Source organism: Thunnus thynnus, chromosome 18 (genome assembly GCF_963924715.1).
Source record: "Thunnus thynnus chromosome 18, fThuThy2.1, whole genome shotgun sequence".
Lineage (NCBI taxonomy): Eukaryota > Metazoa > Chordata > Actinopteri > Scombriformes > Scombridae > Thunnus > Thunnus thynnus.
The window spans coordinates 21,236,125-21,259,105 of record NC_089534.1 but is presented as its reverse complement, the minus strand read 5'-3'; the positions used below and the strand labels follow the sequence as shown (position 1 = coordinate 21,259,105).

The following is a 22,981-nucleotide window of genomic DNA, read 5'->3' as shown; positions in this document are numbered from 1 at the left end:
GACTCCAGCCGGCAGGTTGTCACAGACTGACTGACTGTGTAACAACTCACTAGCTCACTGATCGACTAGCTCAACGCATGCCTAACCCAATTCACCGACTTACACGTTCTGCAGATTTGGACTGAGAACATGAATCTCTCAGTGTTGTACATGAAGCAGAACCAGTTCTTTGCAAGCGTCCTGCTGACTCTGGTTTCCTACAAAGCACGTAATATTAGCATTAGTGCATTCATTTTTACTAGTGCAGTGCCCGTTCGGAACAGGCCAATTACTTGGCCTCCAGTATTGCTGCTTGCAGGTTTCTCCAGAGCTGCTCATCCAAAGAACAAATCACATTTCAAATTGCTTACATGCGGTAAGTCGAACAGTTCGACGGCCATACCAGTTATTCAGAATTTCAACTTCATACAGTGCCCTCCAGCATCAGCAAAGGTGGTCTGCAACAAAGATTAGATGTCACAGTCAGTGGTTAAACTCTGATGTCACACACACTGCTGTCCACTTTCCACAATGGAGGATGAAACTGCCGGTTAAAATCACACTTCAAATTGTAAGTTGAACATTTCAAGTGTTAACACTCACCAGACAGCCATACCAATTATTCAGAGCTTCAACTTCATACAATGCCCTCTGCAATATTGGCAACCTTGGTAAAATATGAGCAGAAAAGACTGTAAAAAAATCTCATAAAGGCAGTAAATATATATAAATAAATAAATATAGATAAATATAGCATTTAACTGAAGTGAAATGATTCAAAAGAAAGAATGAATCATCATTAGGAAAAAAAAATTCTCAACCTTTTATATCTTGTCATTGCTAACAGCTAGCTATTTGAGACCATGCTATTTCCAGGAACAAAAGCATTAATTCTGAAAGTCTAGCCTTTTTCAGCTCTTTTTTACAACAAGTGTCTTATATTCCCAGATTCAGCAGAGTCAGGGCTATTGAATGGTGATACCCAGGACACAATTAGGGATGAGCATTTCAAGCAAAAATATAGTTCAACTTGTTAGTGAACGTAAGATAATCAACTGGCTGCTGTCATTGCTAACAGCTAGCTATTTGGGACCAGGCTATTTCCAGGAACAAAAGCTCTCAAGAGCTCGCACTTGACACTGCACTTCCTGGGGTCCTCAGCAATCCCCCCACCAAGTGTGAAGTTGAACGGACAGACATACATACAGACAGACAGAGAGACTCCTTCCATGTTAGTTAGATGAGAGGCCTCATAGAGATACAAACCCATAAAACTGACATTATTTCATCTTAATCACACCCTTGTGTTGAGTTGTTACACAGAAGAAACCTACCACATACAGGCTGATTTATAGTTCAGAGAAGGATTTAACTTAGTTAGTGTCATCGCACCACTGCAGCTCCAGATTGATGGGATGTGCGTTAATGAGCAGTGTTGTGCATTCATTACATACCTGAAGGGATTGTGTTTGTATTGTCTCATTTGCTTTGTGATGGAGAGACAGTCATGCTGAAGCACTTTGTGCAGGATATTGATTTGCTATATCACAAATTGCAAATTTGCAAAATTTTCAACCTGCTCAAATGGAATTACCATGTGAAATGAATCAATCTATCAATCAGCTCTTGGATTCAAATTAGTATCACCTGGCTGGCCTACACAGTCAGTCCAGTGATTCAGTTATTCAGGGTGAATCCTGAGTGATCGGTGTGACAGGCAGCTTGCCAACCTACCAATCACCCAGCAGCATTAATGAGAGGTGAGCACGGGGTCGAGTTGCTCAGTCTGTCTGGCTCCGCCCTCTCCGCAGCTGTCAGTCACCTCGGGCACGAAGCCACAGCTCCTGCAGAGGCATTGACACGCGCCAGTCTGATGGTGTGACATCGGAGGGAGCGAAGGGTGAGAGTGACAGCTGGGCTGAGCGATGAGGACCTGATCGATCCCCCAGGCATGCCAACAGAGGGATGGAGGGAGGGCAGGGGCAATGCAGAGGGGGCGGAGGGGAGGGAGCATGATGGATGGCGTGAGGACTGCGCTAAGTAAAGAGCCGCAAGGAGGAAATAGAAAATGAGGATGGGAAGAGTTGCGGAGACCACAGTCATCACACTAATCTCCTGTACATGTTTTTTCAGCCTACCTTGGCGCCAACAGGATGAGATGTTTCGCATTGCACAGTACCACCAGAACTAGGTGATAAAAGGCAGTGTAGCCCCCTTTCTTAGATCAATAGCTTGTGTGCAACTGTTTCAGTTGGCCCTGTGGTAAAAACCACTCTCATCTGATAGGCCCTAAAATAAATGCAAAGAAGTATTTGCATATACCATGTGACCCACATCTAGAACAGATGGAGAAGGGGGCAAGATTAAGACAAATTGTTTTTGCCATGCTTCAGTGGAATTGTCTTTTAATGGCGCAGGCCGTTGACCACTAGACCTCAATTACTCTCTGTCTATGTGCCCTTGTGTGTTTGCCAGTTTGCTTCCGGCTACATTAGCTTTTTTTTTTTCTACACGTGGTCCTTTATTGCACATATCTGCTTCATTTGGGGCTCTATCTTTCATGTACCGTATAAAATGTAAATGAAAACCGTTGAGAGAGCCTCGTGTAGTTGTAGGTGTGATAAGGCCCCCTGTCTACCCATGTGTGAAGAGACAGCGAGAGGATTAATTTATCCTGTAATGTGCGGCCACCGCAGCCCCACCAAACAGATGCCGCCGCCGCCGCTACCAGACCTGAGCTCCCATCGACCCAGCCGTCGCTCAGGCTCGGCGAGGGAAGGTTGACTACCGCACACACTAGTCCCATTGTGGGAGCTGTCTGTGGTCGGGACATCTCTGTCAAGTAGGACTCAAGGCAGAGCTGGCTCACTCTGGATGTGTTGAGGCACTGAAGCATGCAAAGCAAGAATGCACCATTCAGAATCAGTTTACCCGGGATTATACTGTTTGAATCAGTGGTCACAACATGGATACAGGAGAAGAAGGAGACAACAAAAACTGATTCGACATATTCTCACAAACACAACAGATACACACTTCTGCTGTAGTAAATATTGAATATAACACATTCAAACATTATGTATGGAGGTAGCATTGTCACCAAACATATCTAGCTTTCCTTATAGGCCCTTCAAACCGATTTTGCAACGGTGGTAGTTGGTTATCATGGTTAAACCAGACTTTTCCACCCATTGATGATGTTTACTTGCCTTTTCCCACTGCCACATTCCCATGGTTTATTAGCTTGACTTATTGGAGTCAAGTGATTTGGTGTGACACACAGTGAGTTTCCCAGGAAAGGCTAGATTGTGTCAGTCAAGTCCTTGATGCATCACAGGACATGCACACATTCATATATAGAAACATTAAATCCAAGTTCCTTCTCAACATGAAGGCAAATTGCATTCATGTAGCCCTCTTTCATCTACACCTCCCAGAACACTTTACATCTCCATCCATATGTATGGATTTCCAGGTCAGCACGTGGGTTTTCTATTGAAGTCAACCAGAGTGTATTAAATCACACCACGGAAATATGTACGCGCTGCAGTGGCACCCAGGCCCCCACCATTCAAACTGCTCCGCCCGGCTCTGATCACCCAGTGAACTCCATGGTTACCGGGTGTAGGGGCGGGAGCCAATGGAGCGACAGCTGGGGCAGCATTTCAGAGGAAACTGGGTTGCATGCTGAACCTCACCTGCTATCTGGCTCAGTGCTTAGTGCCGGTGGGGCTCATCACCCTGTGCTTTCATAGCTTGTCTTTTACTCCTCAGTGTCGCCCCCCCCCCCCTCCCCACTTTCCTGCCCCGCCTCCCCTGAGTCAGAGTTTTTCTCATCTGTTACGTCTCTTGTATCGTTTGATTAAGACACTGTTGAATCCAGCTGCTTTGTCTAGTCTCTGCTTCAGGTCCTCTAGAGATACCGTCAGGGATCATTTGTGTATTTGTATACGGCGTTTGCCTCCTTCCTGTGTATGTGTGTATCTGTGGGTTTTGAAACCGCTGAGTGTTTGGATGTATTTTATATCAGCGTATCTAGGTTGGGGATGCTTGTGTTTTGCCTGCAACAGCATTGTGTCTCAGCAGTTTATGTCTCTTTGGAGGATGTTAGCTAACCTCTGTACCATGTCTGTATTCATTAGCCTGTGCTGGTCTGGCCTACTTCTTCTGCCTTGTTCAAGGAGATATCGTGTTGCTTTATGTTACACTTTAAGGAGTATATAAAACCCCTGGGAAATGAAGTCACAGAGGAAACAGTCCTACTTCCTGTACAATGGTGTAACTAGCAGGTTGGGGTGTGGCTTTTAAGAGATTGTGGTGAAGATTGTTTGAACAGGCTTAGTTCTGATACTAGATAGTAGAGCAAGTACTCGGAAAGGAAATGTACCTGGGTCTTATTTCAAATGATCTATGTCAGGGAGCTGAAATTGACACGCCACAGATTTCACAAAGGAAGCAAACATGAATTTAAGTCATATATGAATATCCGTGACCATCACTTACATAATGTAGGAGGTAAAATATCCTCCCTTTTCTCCACAGTTATTTCCACGGCTTTGAAGCACAATGCTCAGTTAGTGCTCAGTGAAGTGGGAGGCCAGGGCTTCTCGGCTACTGGGGCTTGAGCAATGAAGGGGGAGTTGTGCAGCAAGAAGAGCTGTTGCAACTTTAAAAGTCTCATCTTTATGCCTGCCAGCGACTGATGTTCCTCACTCAGGGAGCAAATTGAGTTTGCATGCCTTGATGACTCATTAACATGGCCTTTGCAGCACTTCACCAATGCCCCTGTGCATTCGAACATATTCCTTTTTAAATAGTTTTATGTAGAGGAATTGATTCGGTATAATGTCAGTGGCACTTCTTTTTTTTTACTCCTCGGCTAATTCGAACTCTGTGTTCTGAGCATGTCAGAGCGCTCATTTGTGTCTTCATTACATGCAGGCAGTCGTTATTCAGTTCACTGAGACTGAGCTGATTTAAATCTTTGTATTTATCATGTAGCCATAATTAACAAAATACTGATCATAGATCATTTCAACACAGATTAGTTTATATATATATATATGCACTTGAAAATAGCTCATTGCATTAATGTGAGTAAATGTACTAAAAGGCTGCACAAATGTAATTTCAAATATGAGTATATTTGCTAAGCTTTCTAAATATGATCCTGGAGCACACATCTGTCATCCATTCACACATTTTATCAAGAAAAAGACACATATATATATAGATCTATTGATTTCTATGTGGCTCAGTGGCAAGCAGGAAGGAATGAACAGTTGTGTGTGACCTACATGTTGTGTTTGACAATAGACCTTTTCAGTTCTTCACACATGTAAGACAGAACAGACCACCGTGGTCATTGCAGCACTAATGCAGCATGTGGAACATGAGAGGGGTTTTCCACAGTGGCCACTGACAAATGGTCACAGTACAGTAACAAATGATGTTTAATCTATTTACTGCAGTGGAATAGCTTTGATTTAGATGCAGTTATTTTTTTTTTAAATTGATGTTAGTTCTATCTAAGTATGTTTTTGATTTGTATACTGTGTTTTCCACATTAAATTCAATTTGTATTCATTATAGAGTTTAAAGGTTAGCAGATGTAAGCACTGTATAATAAACTGGCTGGTTATAAATTTGACATTGTTAGAACCAAAGGAGAATAGTAATCTGGCTTTTCTTTTCTTTGCTACCTTCATGCACTTTATTTTTGTTTGAAGTTCTGTATAGTTTTTTTTAAAAATCAAAATCATGTCAAAAAATGTTATTTCAACGATTTCTTGTCTCCATAATTTGACATTCTGAGTATTCGATGGATGATTTAACAGGATGTAATGCTTGGATGTATTGTTCAGAGGTAGACGCGCTGGACCTAGCAAACATGGAAAGTAATTCAGTACTTTGTACATAATGTTGAGCTCAAAATAAATAAACCTAGACAGGGCTTCAGGAGGTTACCGCCGTGGTGTCTGAGCAAATAAAATATAACTTTCAATGGTTAACAGTTAAAGATGCTAGCCTTCACAGCAGAGCTTTCATTGCTGCTTTAAAGTCTAGGAACGTCTAAATGAGAAAAGAGTTACCCCCACTAAGATACTATGCATGTCAGTTCAATCAATGAATGTTTAGGTGATAAACGTTCTCACTGCCTCTCGTCTCCAAACTTCCGCACCTTGTTAACAACTATTAAAACTACGAGTTGAAGATAAAAAATGAAGCAGGATCCTGCAACCTTGTGGGCTGCTTCCTCACATAGATTTTGGGTGGATGGTTTAAGAGGAATTTGACATTTTCAGAACGGCTTTCATGTTTCTCCAGATTAAAAATCATGAGGAAAGACTAATTACAATCTGGCGAGTGGTGCAGGAATGGTTGATGTTGGTGTCTGAGTCGAGAAGAAAAAAATCAATCGGCTATAGTTCAGTCGATCATCATCATCACCATCGTGGTGCAGCTCACTTTAAATGGTGTCTGTCTCATACTAATTCATTTGTGGTTCTGGCCAAAATAAGGGTAATAAAATTGTGGGATTGCTCCAGTTTGAACTGTTTTCTACTCCAGTTTGTAATAAAGTAACTTTTACATTGAGCCAGTGCTGAAAACAGAGCAGTCAACAGAAAACGGATTGACAGCAATTTCAATGATTGAGTAGTTAATGTAATGATTGTAAATGTAATATTTGTGCGTGTTTTTTTTTGTTTGTTTTTTATTTTTAAATCCAGACTAAATAAGCAATTTGAAGATGTCAACTTGGCATCATTTTTTCTAGTTCATTAAATTATCCAAAAAATATTGATAGCTTCTTCTTCAATGATGAAAGCAATCATTACTTGCAGCACTAAACTGAGTGCATTTTAATTCAGTTATACTTCCCAAATCTGGAGATTTTTTGTTTACTTGGATGTCAGTTTTACAATGTCAGCAATGTATTCCTGCAGAATAGAATTTTTTGAACTCCTCTCCTGCCATCGATGTACACACGCGTCCATGCTCACCCATCACATCCTCTCCTTGTGTCTTTTGCTCACAGGATACCAGAGGGTCAGGCAGAAGCTGGGTCCCTGGCCGCAGGGAAACTGCGCTCCCTTGAGGACCAGCTAACCAGAGCCAAACAAAAGATCCACAGCTTCCAGAAACTCACTGGAGATGGTAAGCTGGGCAGGGCCACCGAAAAAGTTGCAGGGAAGGGTTTGGCACAGAGCTTGAAAGATATGAAAGGATTGATTTTTGAAGGAGTTGGGGTTGAATATATGATATGAAACCAGCCAGCGTCCCTTTTTGAGCCTGCCGTACCTCAGCAGCGATGATGGCGGAGCCCCACCATCGGATTGAGCAGGGTTATGTGTGTATTTGCCACTCTAAGCAGTGGTCAGAGGGGCAGGAAAGCTGTCAGGTGAGCGGGGAATGTGTGAATGAAGTGGAAGCAGTGTGAATGCCCCAATGGCAGAATAGGAGAGAGAGAGAGAGAGAGGAGAGAGGAGAGAGGAAAGAGACAGACAGAGAGAAAATAAAGGACATGTGAGCGTGGAGGGCAGCACAGGGTCAGCCTTTCCATCTTGCCGCAGGGGAAGAAAAAGCTAAAAATACCCTCCAGCTTTTTTCCACCAAGGGAGGGAGGGAGGAGAGAAAAGAGAGTGCAAGATAGGAAGGTAAAAAAAAAACAAAAAAAACGAACTCCACCACCATCTCCTCCTGCTTGAGGCTGTTCTTCCCTTCCCTCGATTTTTTTTTTTTTTTTTTTTTGTTTCCCTCGGCAGAAACCAGAGCAGGCAGCTGTGTTATCCATGTGGGTTACTCCACATTGTTTGGCTCGGGTGGGGTGTAGAGTTCCTTCCTGTTGTTAGAACTGTGCGAGAAAAACACATGAGAGAGAGTTATGAGGCACAAAAGCAGTGATCAAGTGCGTCTTAATGAGGTCAAAGCAACACCCAGGGACACAGAATGAAAGAGGGAAATTTTAATGGTTATATTCCGAAATGTTGCTTTGTGCCATTAGCCTGAAGCCGACATAATCTATTGCGCAAACATTCCTAAAGACCTTTTGGCATCCTTGTTCCTCCTAGCTGTATTCCCACGGAGGTGCTTTGAAGTTTTAGTCTTAGATTCGTAGTTTTAGATCATACCTGTGCCTCAAATGTCACACCAGCTGAGTATCTTTTGTTACAGTATGTTTTGTTGTGAGCTGTTCTTTCTCACCCCCCTGCAGGACCTGGGCCCACTCAGGAGGAGCTGCGGAGGAGGGTGGAGAACGGCGTTAAGGAGTTTTGGTATTTTGTTCGCAGCGAGGTGAAGAAATTGGCCAACGCTGAGCCCAGCGAGAGGCAGAAGTACGCCGACACGCTCCTCCAGGACTTGGGACACCAGGAGAGGTGGGCATATCGTCGCTTAAAAACACGAGGGAAAAGATCACAGGTGGAAATGTCAAAACGTTCCACAAGGATTTTAAATCTGTGGCAAATCTAGGCAAAGCACACCTGGCGGGGGCCCTTCTGTGTAGAGTTCCCCCTGGTTTACTCCCGCAGTGCAAAGTCATGCACGTTGGTGATTTTTGAAACGCTGAATCGCCCCCAGGTGTGAATGTGAGAATGAATGTCTGCTTATGTGTTTTTCTAGGATTTACCATGCATACAAAAATTAGAGACAATATTGAACATGTCATAAAACAACACCCCCCAGCAAATATTGAGACATTTTACTCTTTAAGGGCATATTTTTCATTAGTAGATATAAACCCTTCATAAATAGTGGTCTGAAAGCCTCCGAAGAGCTTCATTTGTTTGTATAATTCTGTTCCGTGTTCAAAATGATGTTCTGTCTCACAAATCACCAATATGTTGGCTAGTGACATCATTGGCTTAATTCATTTTACTGAGCATTCAGCTGGCACAGCTGTTATGTACAGTATAGGGCTGGGTACTGAACCTCAATAGTTTATTGGTGGTGACTTAAATGTATCCGCAGCACAGAGAATGCATTGAATGCTTCATCAGATTAATAATCTTGTTCACTTATTCTCTGATCAGATACTTCCTGTTTTGAATCATAATTTGGCCTTTGTTATGTCGACTGTTTCGTTTAAGTTCTTGCTTGCATTTAGACAAAATTAGATATTTTAGAATGTTTGGCTCTGGTTAATATTTCTCATAGTAAGGTATAAAAAAAAGATTTTACTGAAACTCAGGTATCACATCAACAATATTCAATTGAAAGGCCCTCACATACTCTGGCTGATCACACCTCTGACCAGGTTGGCGGTGGGCGGAGCTATGCTGGTAATTTCATGACATCACTTGACTCCATGTACTGATAAGGATAATAAAGGTGTAATTCGTCCCGCCCTCACAGGTGCAACAAAGCTAAAAGGAGACTCAGTGAGATGTCAAACAAGCTCAGTCTGTACACTCCCTTAAAGTCCTGAGAGGAAGTTTGATCAGCCAAAATAATTCAAATCCTTCTGATGATACAGCTTGACACAGCACCGTGTGTTATGCGTGTGTGTGTCAGTACTGTGATAGACTGGTAGCCTGTCTATGTCGCACCCCGCCTCTTATCTAATGCATGCTGGGATAGGCTGTGAACCTTAACAGAAGACGCAGACGTTTTTTAATTTATAGACTAAACAAGCAGTTAATCTTAAAGTTTAAAAAAAAAATACAGATTAATCATTAATGAAAATAATCATTAGTTGTAGTCCTGCTTGTATGGATATTCTACTGCCTAAGAAACAGCTAAGAGTCCTGTACATAAGTGTATCAGTATATTTAATCTTTCCTCATTTCTTCTTAATGCATTCAGTGTTGATAAGAGACTCGCAGGCTTCTGTTTAGCACTGCTGCCTACTGATTATGTCAAAAGTTGAAACTAGGACATTTTTTTTTTTACAAGAGGCCTTGAAGGCAGTACTTACAGCAGTTGCTAAGAGACAAAGGGCAAAGGTTAGAGACACACCCTTGCTGTCCTCTGGATGGCAGGCTTCCACACAGCTGAATGAAGAAAGGCCTGGTGTCACTTAGCCAAGTGTTTCATTGTAATCCTGCTGAAGTGGCTTACAGGGCCCATTGTCTTACTCATCGCTTCCTGAGCAGCTTTCCAAAGACTGATTCCTCACCCCATACACACAGACAGGCATAGACTCACACACATACACAAATACTCACAGACTTTCACATGCATTCACTTTCTAAGCCCTCCAGATTTCTTTGTATGTGCTGCAGGCAAAGGCTGAGAGAGCCAGCACAGATAGGGGCAGAGGTGGAAAGAGCAATGAAATGTTTGACTCGAAATAAATGCTCTTTCATTTAGATTCTGCTCAGGAATGGGGTAAGAGTCCTTGTCTTGTAAATTTCCTAAGTAAAATATAGATGTAGCACGTTAAAAAAGTGTGCAAGTACTTACCTGCTCACCTTATGAAAATGATCACTACATTATGAAGAGATTCTTGTACATAGTTTTATAACCGTTCAGAGTTCAAATGTCTGCAACAGAAAATGAAGACAATGAACACCTCTGCATCTACAAAAGAATGTATCATAACTGAACATAGTGTATACTGTAATAAAACACAGTATCACTGTCTATTATCAACGAAACTGAGCTAAAATAATGTAGTTGAGTTTCATATTTAAAAGTTCAGTGCTTAAAAAATGGGAATTTAAACAGCCATAATTGTTAAAGATATAATTTAAAAGCTATTAAAGCTATAATAGGCAGAGGGAAACCTCATCTACTAAAATAAACTTATAATCTCAACCCACTACTGATCTACTTTAGGAATGCAACGAACAATTATTTTCATAGCGATCAGTCTGACCATCCTTTGTTTTTCAATCTTTAACAGTCAATTGTGAGAAATGTTCCCAACGCCTACAGTGATGTTTAAGATTTTTAGTTAAAGATTTTTAGTTTACTATCTTAAAGGAGTAAGAACACCAGAAAATTTTGACAAAAAATGTACTTAAAAGACTAATCAATAATCAAAACGGTGATTATGAATGTATCAACTAATTGTTGCAGTTTTAATCTACCTGTAAAACATCTGACAGTCTTAACTGACTACTATTGGAAACAACATTCAAGATGTCTACCACTGACTACTACCTGTTACTCCATGTTGTATTACACAGTACATGCTCCAAACATATACAATGTTATCTCATTATACCTTTAGAAATGACCATCCTCACTAAATAAAAAAAGCCTGGAGTAAATAAACAATAAAGAAAGAAACTAAAATATATGTTTATTGCAATATTTATAACCAACAAGATCAGGAGGAAAAATGTCCAATCCCATACTGAAAATTGATGAAAATGAAAAACTATATACTGTAACAATGAAGTCTAAAGGTAAATCCCAACATACAGTATAAAACACTGCTACAACAGGATGGATTGGACCCATGACTGAAGGTGTAATATTCTAGGTAGAACAAGACACAAAAACAGTCAGAGTTGAGTTTGAGGTTGAGTTTAAAACTGAATAAACTCACCGTTCCTGCTTAATATCCACCAAATGACTCACACCATGTCGTAGAACAGCACACTATAGACCTATAAGCCAGTGAAAAAGAACCTTTGTGTTTCCCCCCCCCCTGCTGCCCATCCTCTGTCTCACCTGGCCTGGTAAAGTACTGTAATGTAAACCTGAATCCTTGTAATTGCTCTCCGATTGGTGCAGCAAATTGGTACTTACAGCTGCTTTGCTTGGCCGCCAAGCCCAGCGGCTGCAGCCTCGACGTCTGCAGTTTAAGCCAATCAGAAGCACCGGGGAAGCCCACAAGCTTCACATGAGCGCAAGACCACACACACATACTTACATACAGCATACAAAGCCCCAATACATATGCAGGACTTCATGGCTGGGTGGTGTTTCCCCGTCTTGCTGCCAAACCCTTCAGGGGCTTGTCTGTTGATTCCTTCTCGTTACGTTTTGCGGCCAGCGAGGTTTGCTTTTCCTTCCCGCAGAGGGTCGGTGATGGCTCCCCTGCGCGCGCTACTGGAAGGGAGTTTGACATCTGTTCACACACTGTGGTTCCAGCTTCAAAATGGGACAATGAGTAATGATACTGTCTTAGCTGTGGAGAACAGCACTTTTCACCATGCTGCACTGTTGAAATGGGACATGGTACGTTTGTGTGTGTGTGTGTGTGTGCGTGTTTGCATGAGCTACTGAATATATGCATAAGAACTCTCAGTCACACAGGATGTGACTGATTTGGGTCAAAGAAGTGAGTAATAAATTAAGCTTGCATAAGTGTGTGTGTGTATGTGTTAGATGTGTTTGCATCTGCCCTTAGCTGCACATGTCAGAGCTCTCGGGCATGTTTGTAAGTGGATGGTCACGATATTTGGCAGTGTGTGACATGTACACAAATTCGCTGTCAGAGACTTGCAGATGGCAGACTTAATCCAAGAAAGAGCAAGATAACCAGAAAGACACCGTTGTTGTCAGTCGGCGTGACAGAAACGACACTTTTTTTCTATAAATAACTTTAAAGCATGTTGAGCCTCGGTAATGTTTAACACACAGTACACTGTTAACATGCTGTCTGGTGCTCAAAGCGTTGCTCGGTATTGTGGGAAACTTTTGTTGGCTCCACAATCTAGCCGCACAAATCACATGATTCACAAGTTCACTATAACGTAGCTGTAATTTTTGTTTGTGAATTTCTGTCTCCAGGAAATCACATGATAAGCAGAGGCTTAGTTTAATTATTCTATGTGTTCTGGAGGATAGACAACAAAAGAAAGGCGTGATGTCTTGACAGAAGTAAGGTCAAAGGCAGCTCTGTATGCAAGATATGCAAATACACAAGTTGGAGCATATAAATTATTCAAGTTCACTTAGTCAAGGTCATGTAGACATAACTTCTCTGCATGTTCTAGTAGGGGTGGGCGATAACATCTTCTATAATGATGTATGCAATTTTGCTTTGATGTGCTGTGATATACTGTAGTACATTTTCCAGAAATGCAACTCAGAAACAGTTTATGTATTAAAATCACCAGGTGGGAATGTCTGTTTTTTAGCTGATCCAGTAAATTAAACTGAAAAATCAAGGGAGTACATTGGTAAATCCAAGACTCTTGTAAATTCAGTATTAAAAAAGTAAAAGCAGTCCTGCTCAGTTCTGATTTGCAATGGTCTCAATTACCCGCTACAGCCAGAGTTTAGAGGTCTTTACAGGTCCAAAATGTTCAGCCCAATCTGAAACGGACCCATTGAAAACCTTCCTGAACTTGATGGATACATTTATTTTCAACAAAGAGAGCCAATACTAAAGGGACTTGAGGATAATCAAGTAGCAAAAGTAGAAATACATGTTATTTTTTTCTCTGCACTTTACAGTTCACACTCTCCATCTCACCTCTACAAACACATTTTTCTCTTGATGATTATGATGCACCATGTGATCAAAGCTGATGGTGAGTGCGCTCGGAGTCCACTCGGGTATTACATACATTATTGATGCACAAACCTGAGACCCACAGCAATACAGTGAGAATCTACTCCCATCTGATTAGACTGAATATCATTTGGACTCAGTCCGACTCAGGTCCCCGATCAGTTACTTTGAACTTTGAGTAGATCCATGAAGACCTTTACCAGGGAGCAATAGGAACCTTGGATGACAAGTTTCTGTCATCTCATGGTATATATTGTCATATGTCCCAACACTTTAGTCAAGCAAACATTTTTCTCTTCCAGACTTAACAATGAATTTTAATTGACTTTACTGGATGCAAAAGCAGCATTTGAAATACATTTCTGGTTGTGTGATTGTGTCTGTGAGCTTGTTAGTTGTATGGACAAAAACCTGTGACTAGTTGTAAATACTCTACAAACCTCTCTCTCTGGTCTCCCATCCCCTTTTTATTTGCATCACAACCATGACCTTGTATCTGAATCCCTGTCTCACATTCAGAATGACCACCGCTAGAAGTAACTTGAAGGACATGACAGAGTTGTTGATGTGATAGCTGAGGACATAAGGTCATATATTTCGTCATCTTCGAGAGTGTATTCATATTACCGTCTAGCACCAATGCAGTATGTTTAACTACAGTCTGTAAGAAAAGTTCCAAAGTACCAACCCTTCTAAGATTTAGTTTTGCTTTTTGTAAATGAATGTAGGCTGTTAGTTATTACATTTGATGGATGAGGGGTGGTTTGCAGATCATACTAATGATCTGCATGTGTTGGGAATGTCCATATTTGGAAAGGATGCTGCTATTCCTGCCCCTTTAGAAATTTAGTTACAAACATGAAACAAATAGTCAATGTTCACCTGGTTATTTAAATGTGAACATAATTGATTAAATTATTGAAACGTGTGTGTTTGTGGTTGCAGATCCATCATGACAGACTTGTACTACCTCAGCCAGGCGGATGGAGTGGGCGAATGGAGAGTGAAGGAGGCTAAAGACCTGTCGGATCTGGTCCAGAACAGAATCACCTACCTACAGGTAACTACAGACGCACCTGCTGCTTACACAGCTGGTCTTGTATTCTCTCTCTCTCTCTCTCACACACACACACACACATAAACACACAGAGTCACATACACACCAACATATAGACGCAATTACATTGTGAGCATTCATGCGAATGTTTCCCTCACACGTACATGTGCGTTTTTGAGGACATCTTTCACACTTGCTTGTCTCATTTGCACCATCCATAACTGTCAGCATCGGTTTCCACGAGGAGCAGGTGAGGGGTGTGACAGCAGACTGTTTCAGCAGTCGGATTTGACAAGCAGGATCCTTGTTTCTTGTCAGCGGTTTAGTGACACACACACACACATACACACCCACACACATGCAGCAAAACACACAGACACACATGCAGAGGCGCAAAATGACAGATTGGCAGAGAGTGCATATGCAGAAATGCAAAAACGTTGACGCAGTGCAAAGATAGACACAAACGCACACGCTGGCTCAGGCTCAGATAGATGTACATATGCTTACAGCTCCAAACACACACACACACACACACACACACACACACACACACACACACACACAACCTGAGACCCAGGACACATTCGCTCACCCCCAGCCACCCGGCTCCCGTTCCCCAGCTCTGGTGCTGCTGGGTTCTGGGGTGGGGCGGTGCGGCACCGCACTGGGCCCTGCAGCATTAATGAGCCGGTGTGTTTGATGAAGAGGACCCAGTCAGTCTGGCTGGGCGGAGACAGCACCACTAACAGCTGCTGTCACCACCGCTGAGGGATCACACCGCTCCACCAGCTGCCATCACTAATTCATCACACACACACACACACACACACAGAGTTGTGCACAGATGGACTCACCCACACCTATGCAAGCGACTGCCGCACATACACACACACACACACACACACACGTTCAGCCACAAGATTGATGCGCACGCTCGTACGCGAAGAGATGCTGTATGTGTCTCTTGCTATCGCTCACACACACACATATACTTACATACACACATCTATACGTACACACACACACACACACAGACTCCTCCCTCCTATCCTGCTGTCTCTACCACCCGCACCAGCCTCTCCCTTCGTTCCTGGTTGAACTAACTCCATCTCTGCGTCTGCTCCATCTGTCCACTCACAACATGCGGTGAACATGTCTGGCTCCTTCAGATGGATTTCTGTTGGACAAGCTTTTCATCTACTTGTGCACTGTGATATACAGTGGTATTAAAGGATACACTCGTATTTTTTCACATCTATTTAAAAACAATACTCACACTCATATTTATTACTGAAGCAGTTGTTTCTTGTAGTAATCATTTCCCCTGTCCATTCTGGATATTAAAATATCGACTCTCTTTGAATTATGAATTGAAAACCATAACTTTGGAAGATGCCCACTTAATTAGACTAACTGTCAGACTAGACAGACTGCTAAAGGCTTATGTTATTGTCAGATAAACTTTGGAATATATTTTTGGACAGAACGAGGACTGAATTTTGTCCCCCATCTGTTACATTGGAAGGATATTAGAAAGGGATCTCTTAAGGGCCAGTATGAACAGGAGGAATGATTACTGCAATCAAAAACTGCTTTCAAGTACTTATAGGCACCCAACTTTAGTTTTAGTCAGACAGACATTGTCTCTGTCTCTTAAGTGCTTTGTTTGCTGCCCTTCCCAGAGATCACGTGTGTCCAGTACTTTAAAGTTCCTCCTAAGATTTCATCTGTGGTTGATTTGGAGACACCTGTGGTTGTTGTTGGCAACTGCAAGTGTGTTCTGATCATTTAGGTTCCAAGAGTTTTGTGTGTCCTTCCTTTGATATTCTGATACTGAATTTTAAATAGAGTTTTCTGATGGTGTTGTTCCTCAACAGCTCAGTCATCGTGGGTGTGGGCTGCTCATGCTAACCGCCCAGTTCCTCTTCTAAACGATGCACTGTTACTGCTTCTGCAAACTTTAAATGTGTCACAACCTGTGCAATACAGCTGTTTGTCCTCCAAAGACCTCCCTGAGGCAAATATAAAAGCTTTAATGAGCTGGATATACAGTCTACATTTGAAACATTATTACAACAAAATTGTTACCGTATATCTGCTGGCAACAAGGAGCTGCAAAACAGACATTCAAAGTACTTAGAAATTGTTGCGGTCTCTTTCTTTTAATGCGCAGCTTCTTTTCATCTTCCAGTAAGTATTGTAGCTATGTGGGAATCACCGTGGATAATTACCTGAGCTTGACATAGTATTTCTCACATTCTTCTCAGCCGTATTCCCTACACAAACACTATCTCTGTGGTCTCTCTGAACTGAATCCACTCCGCAACCGCCTCTGTGTTTCACACTCAAAAAGGACACCATTTAAACGGTCACTTAACCTACAGTACAGAGCCGTACTCAGAGGCCGTCTTTGTGCACGCATCTGCCGTCATTATCCTTGAACCTCGTCTCTCAACATTCAGGAGTCGTTATCAACCCCGGGATGGCCTCCACGCCACGCGGCTCATGCCACACATTGATCTCATGCAGACATTGTGGCTCAGATTCCGATGCCTGTCGACAGAAAACAAGTGTCACACAAGGCCTCTTGTCAGCATGCCACTGTAGAGTAAGTTAGCTCACACCTATGGGGCTAGTGGTGAACAGGAAGGCTGTAACTCAGAGGAAATACCTGTGTGGGTTGTTATGTCAGCTCGATGGCTGCTGTAATCTGTTCATGTTATTGAACAGAAGTGGTGGTAATCAGTTTTCAGTACCTTAAGGAGCCTCTCCTCTTCCTCTCCTCTCCTTCTCTCTCATTTCCTTTCCTCGCCCTTCTTTTCTTTTGCCTCCTGTCCTCTTTTTCATGTCATCTTTTTTTTTTTTTTTTTTTTTATCCTTTCCTTTCCTCTTCGTTTCCCTCTCCTTTCCTTCCTCCTCCTACTCCTCTTCCCTCTCTTCCTCTTCCTCTCCTGCTAGTGTGTGATAGGCAGCGTTAGCCGGTGGGTGCCGGGCGGCCTGATTACTGTGAACCATCCACAGCTGCAGCAGCCTAATGAGGAAAACACTCCCATCAGCCGGTAATTGCTGTTTAGGAAGCTGGTTGGCACGAGTGTTGCGGAGTCGCTCAGACTGGCTGCCGAGCGAATCACAAGCCGCCCGGCGACTCATCGACAACACAGCATGTGTCACTCTGCTGGATTTTTTTTTTTTTTTTTTTTTTAAGCAAAAAAAGAAAAATCGTTGTTTCTTCCCCCCCAGTGCCTCTCATTTGGTATTCTTCCCTTCAGACTTTGTATGATATCGAAGCTAATTTATGAAATGAAGAACGAGAGTGTGGTGGGGGGTGACAGGGAATTGCAGGGAGAGTAGGAGAAGGAGAGGGATCGAGAGAATCACAAAGAAGGTCTGGAGAAATAGAGAGTGGTAGAGAATAAGAGGGAGGGAGAGTGTGTGGAAAGGGAAAAATAATGAGAAAGGAAAAGAGGTAGGGAAAAGGACAGGAAGCAAAAAAGGGACAGTTAAAAGTGCGGGAAAGAGAGAATGCAAGAGCAAGAAAAAGATGACAATGTTTTCTATTCTTCTATTGTCAAGAAATCCACTGAAAAGACCAACTAAGGGTTAGTCCCACTCTTTATACTTTCTCACATCCCTACACTGTCTCTAAGCCTATTCGTTCCTACTAGACATTGATGTCACAAACATATAGTTTTGTTTTGTTTTTACTAAAGGTTAATTACTTTGTTTATGTAGTTTCCAGAGCCACTGTAGCTGGGCACTGTAGTTTTTTAGCAAACATTAGTTAAACAGAAGTAGTGCACTTGCTGAGTACTACAGTATTTTCAGCTGCAGATGATGCTAGTATTTATGGCACCAGCACAATGTGTGTGGATTGACTCAAAAAAAAAAACTACAGTGCCCATGTTCATCATAATGAAGGAACATGTCACACAGTGCACCAATGTGGCTCACTGATGTTTTTTTCATAGTTTTTGCAATACAATGGAGGCATATGGCATCAGAGGATAAGCTATATCAGGCTTTTGCTACACAGATAAAGGCAGAATATGTTGGTTTTGGTCTTTTCAGAGGATGTGTTGACATTTGGAACAATATAGAATATTGGCAGCGTTATTCTTCAATGAAATCCTTCTGGAATATCCTTCAATGAAAAGGAAAGGGGTGGATAGAAAAGATGGTAAAAGAGGGAAATTGTGAGGGTATCGCAGAGAGAGAAAAAAAACCGACAAGAAAGGCAAACCAAGAAAAAGAGGGAGGCGGATTCATAAAATTACAAGAGAATATATGATTATGAGACAGACAGGTACAGGGAGCAACGAAAACAATATCAGCCATGTATTATTACAAGTCAGGGAGCAGGGCTTTGAGAGATACAAGACGAAGGTCAAGCAATAAAAATGCTGAAACTTTCTTTCCTCTCATCCTCCTCCTAGAACCCCCCAGACTGCAGTAAGGCGAGGAAGCTGGTGTGTAACATCAATAAGGGCTGTGGTTATGGCTGCCAGCTCCATCACGTCGTCTACTGCTTCATGATCGCTTATGGCACCCAGCGCACACTCATCCTGGAGTCTCACAACTGGCGCTACGCCCCTGGCGGCTGGGAAACCGTCTTCCTGCCCGTCAGTAACACCTGCACCGACCGCTCTGGGGCCACCACCGGACACTGGTCAGGTACGTACAAACACACCACACACACACACATACCAGAACCATCCTGAGCTACACATACACTTGTGGGTTCAGGGCTGCCCAAGACGATTGTGATCAGATGCTTGATAATCAATTAACCCTAGCTGTTAGTTGAACTATCCCAGCTAAAAAACAGAGTCTGCCAGACCTCTCTATTATGCTGCTACAGCAAAAACAAAGTGTGAGTTCCCTGCCTAAGCAGGGCTTTGCAATTCCTGTTAAAGCACTTTGGCAGCCAATGTAACAGCAGCAGGTTACTGTTCAAAGGTTTCATTGCCAAGAAATCCTGTGACTTGATTTCGGTAAACAACCCACTCCTCTGACCCACAGTAAGTTACGTCTGATGGTGTTGATAGAAATGGAGATTGTTGGGAATAAGATGTTTGCAAGAGGTTTGTGCATCATTCGTGAACCTAGGCTCCCCGCACAGTTTTTGTAATTTCCTGTACATTGAGAACATTTCATCAGGGAATATGCACAATAACTGACACGTGTTTCAGCAAATATAGCAAATGTATAACGTCTTAACTGAGGACGACTAGATGTTTTTCTTAGTTGCAGTAGCTTGTGGCATAGATTGGCCATTGGGTCTTATATTTTCACATTAAAAGCTTGTGTTCTTTGTCCAATTTGACATCAGTATTTAATCTAGTATTGAATGCAAACATTGTGCTTTTCTTAACACATCTAAGTGAAAGTCTACTTGAATTTGACAAACCTCTTAGCAAAGGTCCACTACTCTAGTATTACTGTGTATCAATTTTGATTCAGATACTGTATATCTGTTTTTTCCCAGAAGAAATTTGTCAGTGGAGGCAAAGTCTTGGCAAGCGAGTAGCCTTCAAACTGGACTTCCTGATTCATATTTCATGCTCTCACAAGTACCTGTAGAAATAACCCCAAACCAAAGCAGCCTTGTGGTATTTGCCCAGAGGTTTATTGTTGGTCTAAAAGCAGTCTTAATAACTTGCTTGGGCTGAACCTTAAAACAGCTCCCTCCTCCTGATGGAGCCAGGCCTGGGAGGGGACTCAAGAGGCCTGGTTAGGCTCAGCCCGAGGGAAATAAAATGGGGCCACCAACAGTAAGTTTAGGTTTAGGGTGCATTCAAGGAAACTGGCTCTGGAGATGTGGAATTTTGGCTTTCTAGTGGGAAATGATTGATAACTAGTGCAATAGGGGGAGTTGCAACAACCAAACTCCTAGACAGGGGCTAGACTTCTCTCCTGAGAGGAATCCGGTGCATGTGGGGATCCTCACAAGCCCAAGCCCCTGGTTGAACACAGCTGTGCTGCTGGAAACTTGGAACAAAAACTGCTGTGCAGTATAAAAATGCAAAGGGATGTATTGTTGTGCAGGTTTTTTCACACAGTGCTGTTATCTACTTTGAAGTACCACAAAATCAAATGTATTATCCGAACACAGCTTTGGAGTGTTCCCTTAAGAATGATAGGGTCGTACAGGTCAATGCTGGGCGTTGTGGAGAGGAAACACTTTCACAGTGCTGTTGTCTATGCCTATGGGCCAACAAACACTTTAGAGTGTCCAGCCCTTTTTTTTAGTGTGCCATCTGAGTTTCTGCTGGGGGATTTCAGTGCTTGCAATGGTAATGCTGGAAAAACCTGGAGGGGGATGATTTAGAGGAATGGCCTGCCTGATCTAAACCCGAGCGGTATTTATTATTATTTATGTGTGTTATTAGAATTCAGCACTAGTCATGGACAGTCCATTATGAGCACCATGCTTAAGCATAAGGCAGCTCATACTGTATGTATACCTGGTACCAGAATACCTTAGACCAAAGATCGATGCACTTGTTTGGATGTAATGGATTTCCCTACTAATGCAAATGTAGCAGAATCATTTACAAATAAGATTGCATAGAGCTATGAGTCAAAAATGTGATATTAATATGATTAATAGGTAATCCTACGGTGTAAGTGTGTTTGCCTCTGCTAAGCCGACAAAACCAAAGCATTCGTAAATGAAGATCAGTGATGATTTGGAGGTTTTACTATCAGACTGTGCCTCCCTCTCTCCTTCCCTCTCATCACTTTTCTCTCTCATTCCTTTCTTGTTCTCATCACTGCATCCTTTCTGCTCTTCATTTTTCTCCTATCGCTTCATTTGACTTGTGCTCTCCTGGGCTCTCCCTTCTTATCTCTTGCTGTCCCAGCGCCTTCCCTCTTATTCTTCTGCCTTTCATGTGTCCTTTTCCACTATCTAATGTCTTTCTATGATGACTGTCTTACAAACAGCCTCCTATAGATCCATATATGCCATCTGGCTGCTAGTAGCCAACCGCCAATTCACTACAAAAGCCACCTCTCTCCTCACGCCTATTAGAATTCTGCATTCTTGTCCTTATAAAGTCTTGCAGTTTGTAGAAGCAGTATTTTCTGTTGACCAAGCCAACTAACTAGCTAGACAAAGCTAATGTAAGCTTGTTGGGCACTTGGCTGTGTCTGCGGTTATGCCTGTTTTGTTAACAGTGCAGGAAAGAACATTCCTTTGGGCACAGGGCCACAAAGGGATGCTAAAGCCTTGGATTAATAAGTAGATATACACTGAATATCTCACTAATTAAGTGGAATGTTTGCCCATGCCAGTACATTAACGGCTTTTGACTGTAGTGAATACTGATCTCTGAAAATTCACAATGGTGCCAGTACTCAACATTAAATTAGCATGTGTTATGTTTTGGCTTTTAGCTTATGGTTAACCAGTGTTTATTGCCTACCATGCAAATGCTTAAGATATTTTGCATAGTGATTTAGTGCCGGTAAACTCTGCACCTACAGTGTAAATTTGTCACTCCTGAACCTTTATCATGATGTCTCCCTGTGTCATTTTGTGGTAAATGTCAGCAGTCCTTTGTCGTTACCATTACATACAAAGGTGTGTACTGTTTCAGCCTTAGTGTATTATACACTCAGCAATTCTATGTATTGTTTGCCTAACCTTGTGTTTTTGTAGGAAATTGACTTGGTTAGTATTTTATAGAGAAGCCCTACCAGATTCCTTGTTGTCCCACCTTTCCTCGTATATCTTTATGTGGTTAGCCCACTTTTTGTCAAGTATTTCCCTCAGGATGTGAGACATTTATAGACAGAGACGATGCTTTGTGTGTGCTTTTGTGACGGGGTATTTCTGTCAGGAAAACATATAGCTTGGGGGGGGGGGGAATCAAAGATAGCGAAGAAGTCATTATGGGGCCTGCTGATTTTCCCTCTTCAAATGGGAAATGGGGAAAAACAAAACATTACAAGAATTTCCACATAAAAATAGAAATAACATACAGTGCACCCGGGGATAGGGACTGGGGGAGGGCTGTGTCTGACAGTTTTTCTAACCTCCCAAAACCGACAATTCGACAACCATGCCCACATCACACTGTGGTTGCCTGGGTTTGCACGGGTGAGAAAGTAGGCAGTTTTTGAGCTTCTCTCTCAAGCTCTTCTTCACTTCATCACACAACTACTTCCATCACTTCTTGTCTGTACAAACAGTGTCAATGTCTTTGAGAAGAAACTGTCTAAAAGTGTGCGCTGTTATCCCCAGAAGTACAAACCACAATTACCAATCTGACCAGATATTTATTGCCAGCTTTGGGTATTTGACAGATACTTGATGATACAGATACATTTCAGTCACTTACAAAAAAAACAAGTATTGAGGTTCAATACCCGGCACTACTGTCTATTTAGTCCACTGGTGCATAAGGCTTTTTTACCACAAGGTTTATGTTCAATGGACAGCATAACAGCGCTGCACCATCTCACAGGCATGGTAACAGACAAAAGGGAAACCAGTCTTCTTGTGGAACAATGATTCGTTGATC

General features: G+C 42.3%; 1 protein-coding gene across 2 annotated transcripts in view; it reads left to right on the top strand.

Annotated features, from left to right (window-relative positions):
* Nucleotides 1-22,981, top strand: part of fut8b (fucosyltransferase 8b (alpha (1,6) fucosyltransferase)) — an 88,411-nt gene that overhangs the window by 49,986 nt on the left and 15,444 nt on the right. For both annotated transcript variants that reach the window (XM_067572082.1, XM_067572083.1), the window contains 4 exons: nucleotides 7,019-7,137; nucleotides 8,195-8,357; nucleotides 14,339-14,453; nucleotides 18,887-19,124. In XM_067572082.1, the coding sequence (XP_067428183.1) occupies nucleotides 7,019-7,137; nucleotides 8,195-8,357; nucleotides 14,339-14,453; nucleotides 18,887-19,124 (635 nt within the window). The remainder of the gene's footprint in view (nucleotides 1-7,018; nucleotides 7,138-8,194; nucleotides 8,358-14,338; nucleotides 14,454-18,886; nucleotides 19,125-22,981) is intronic.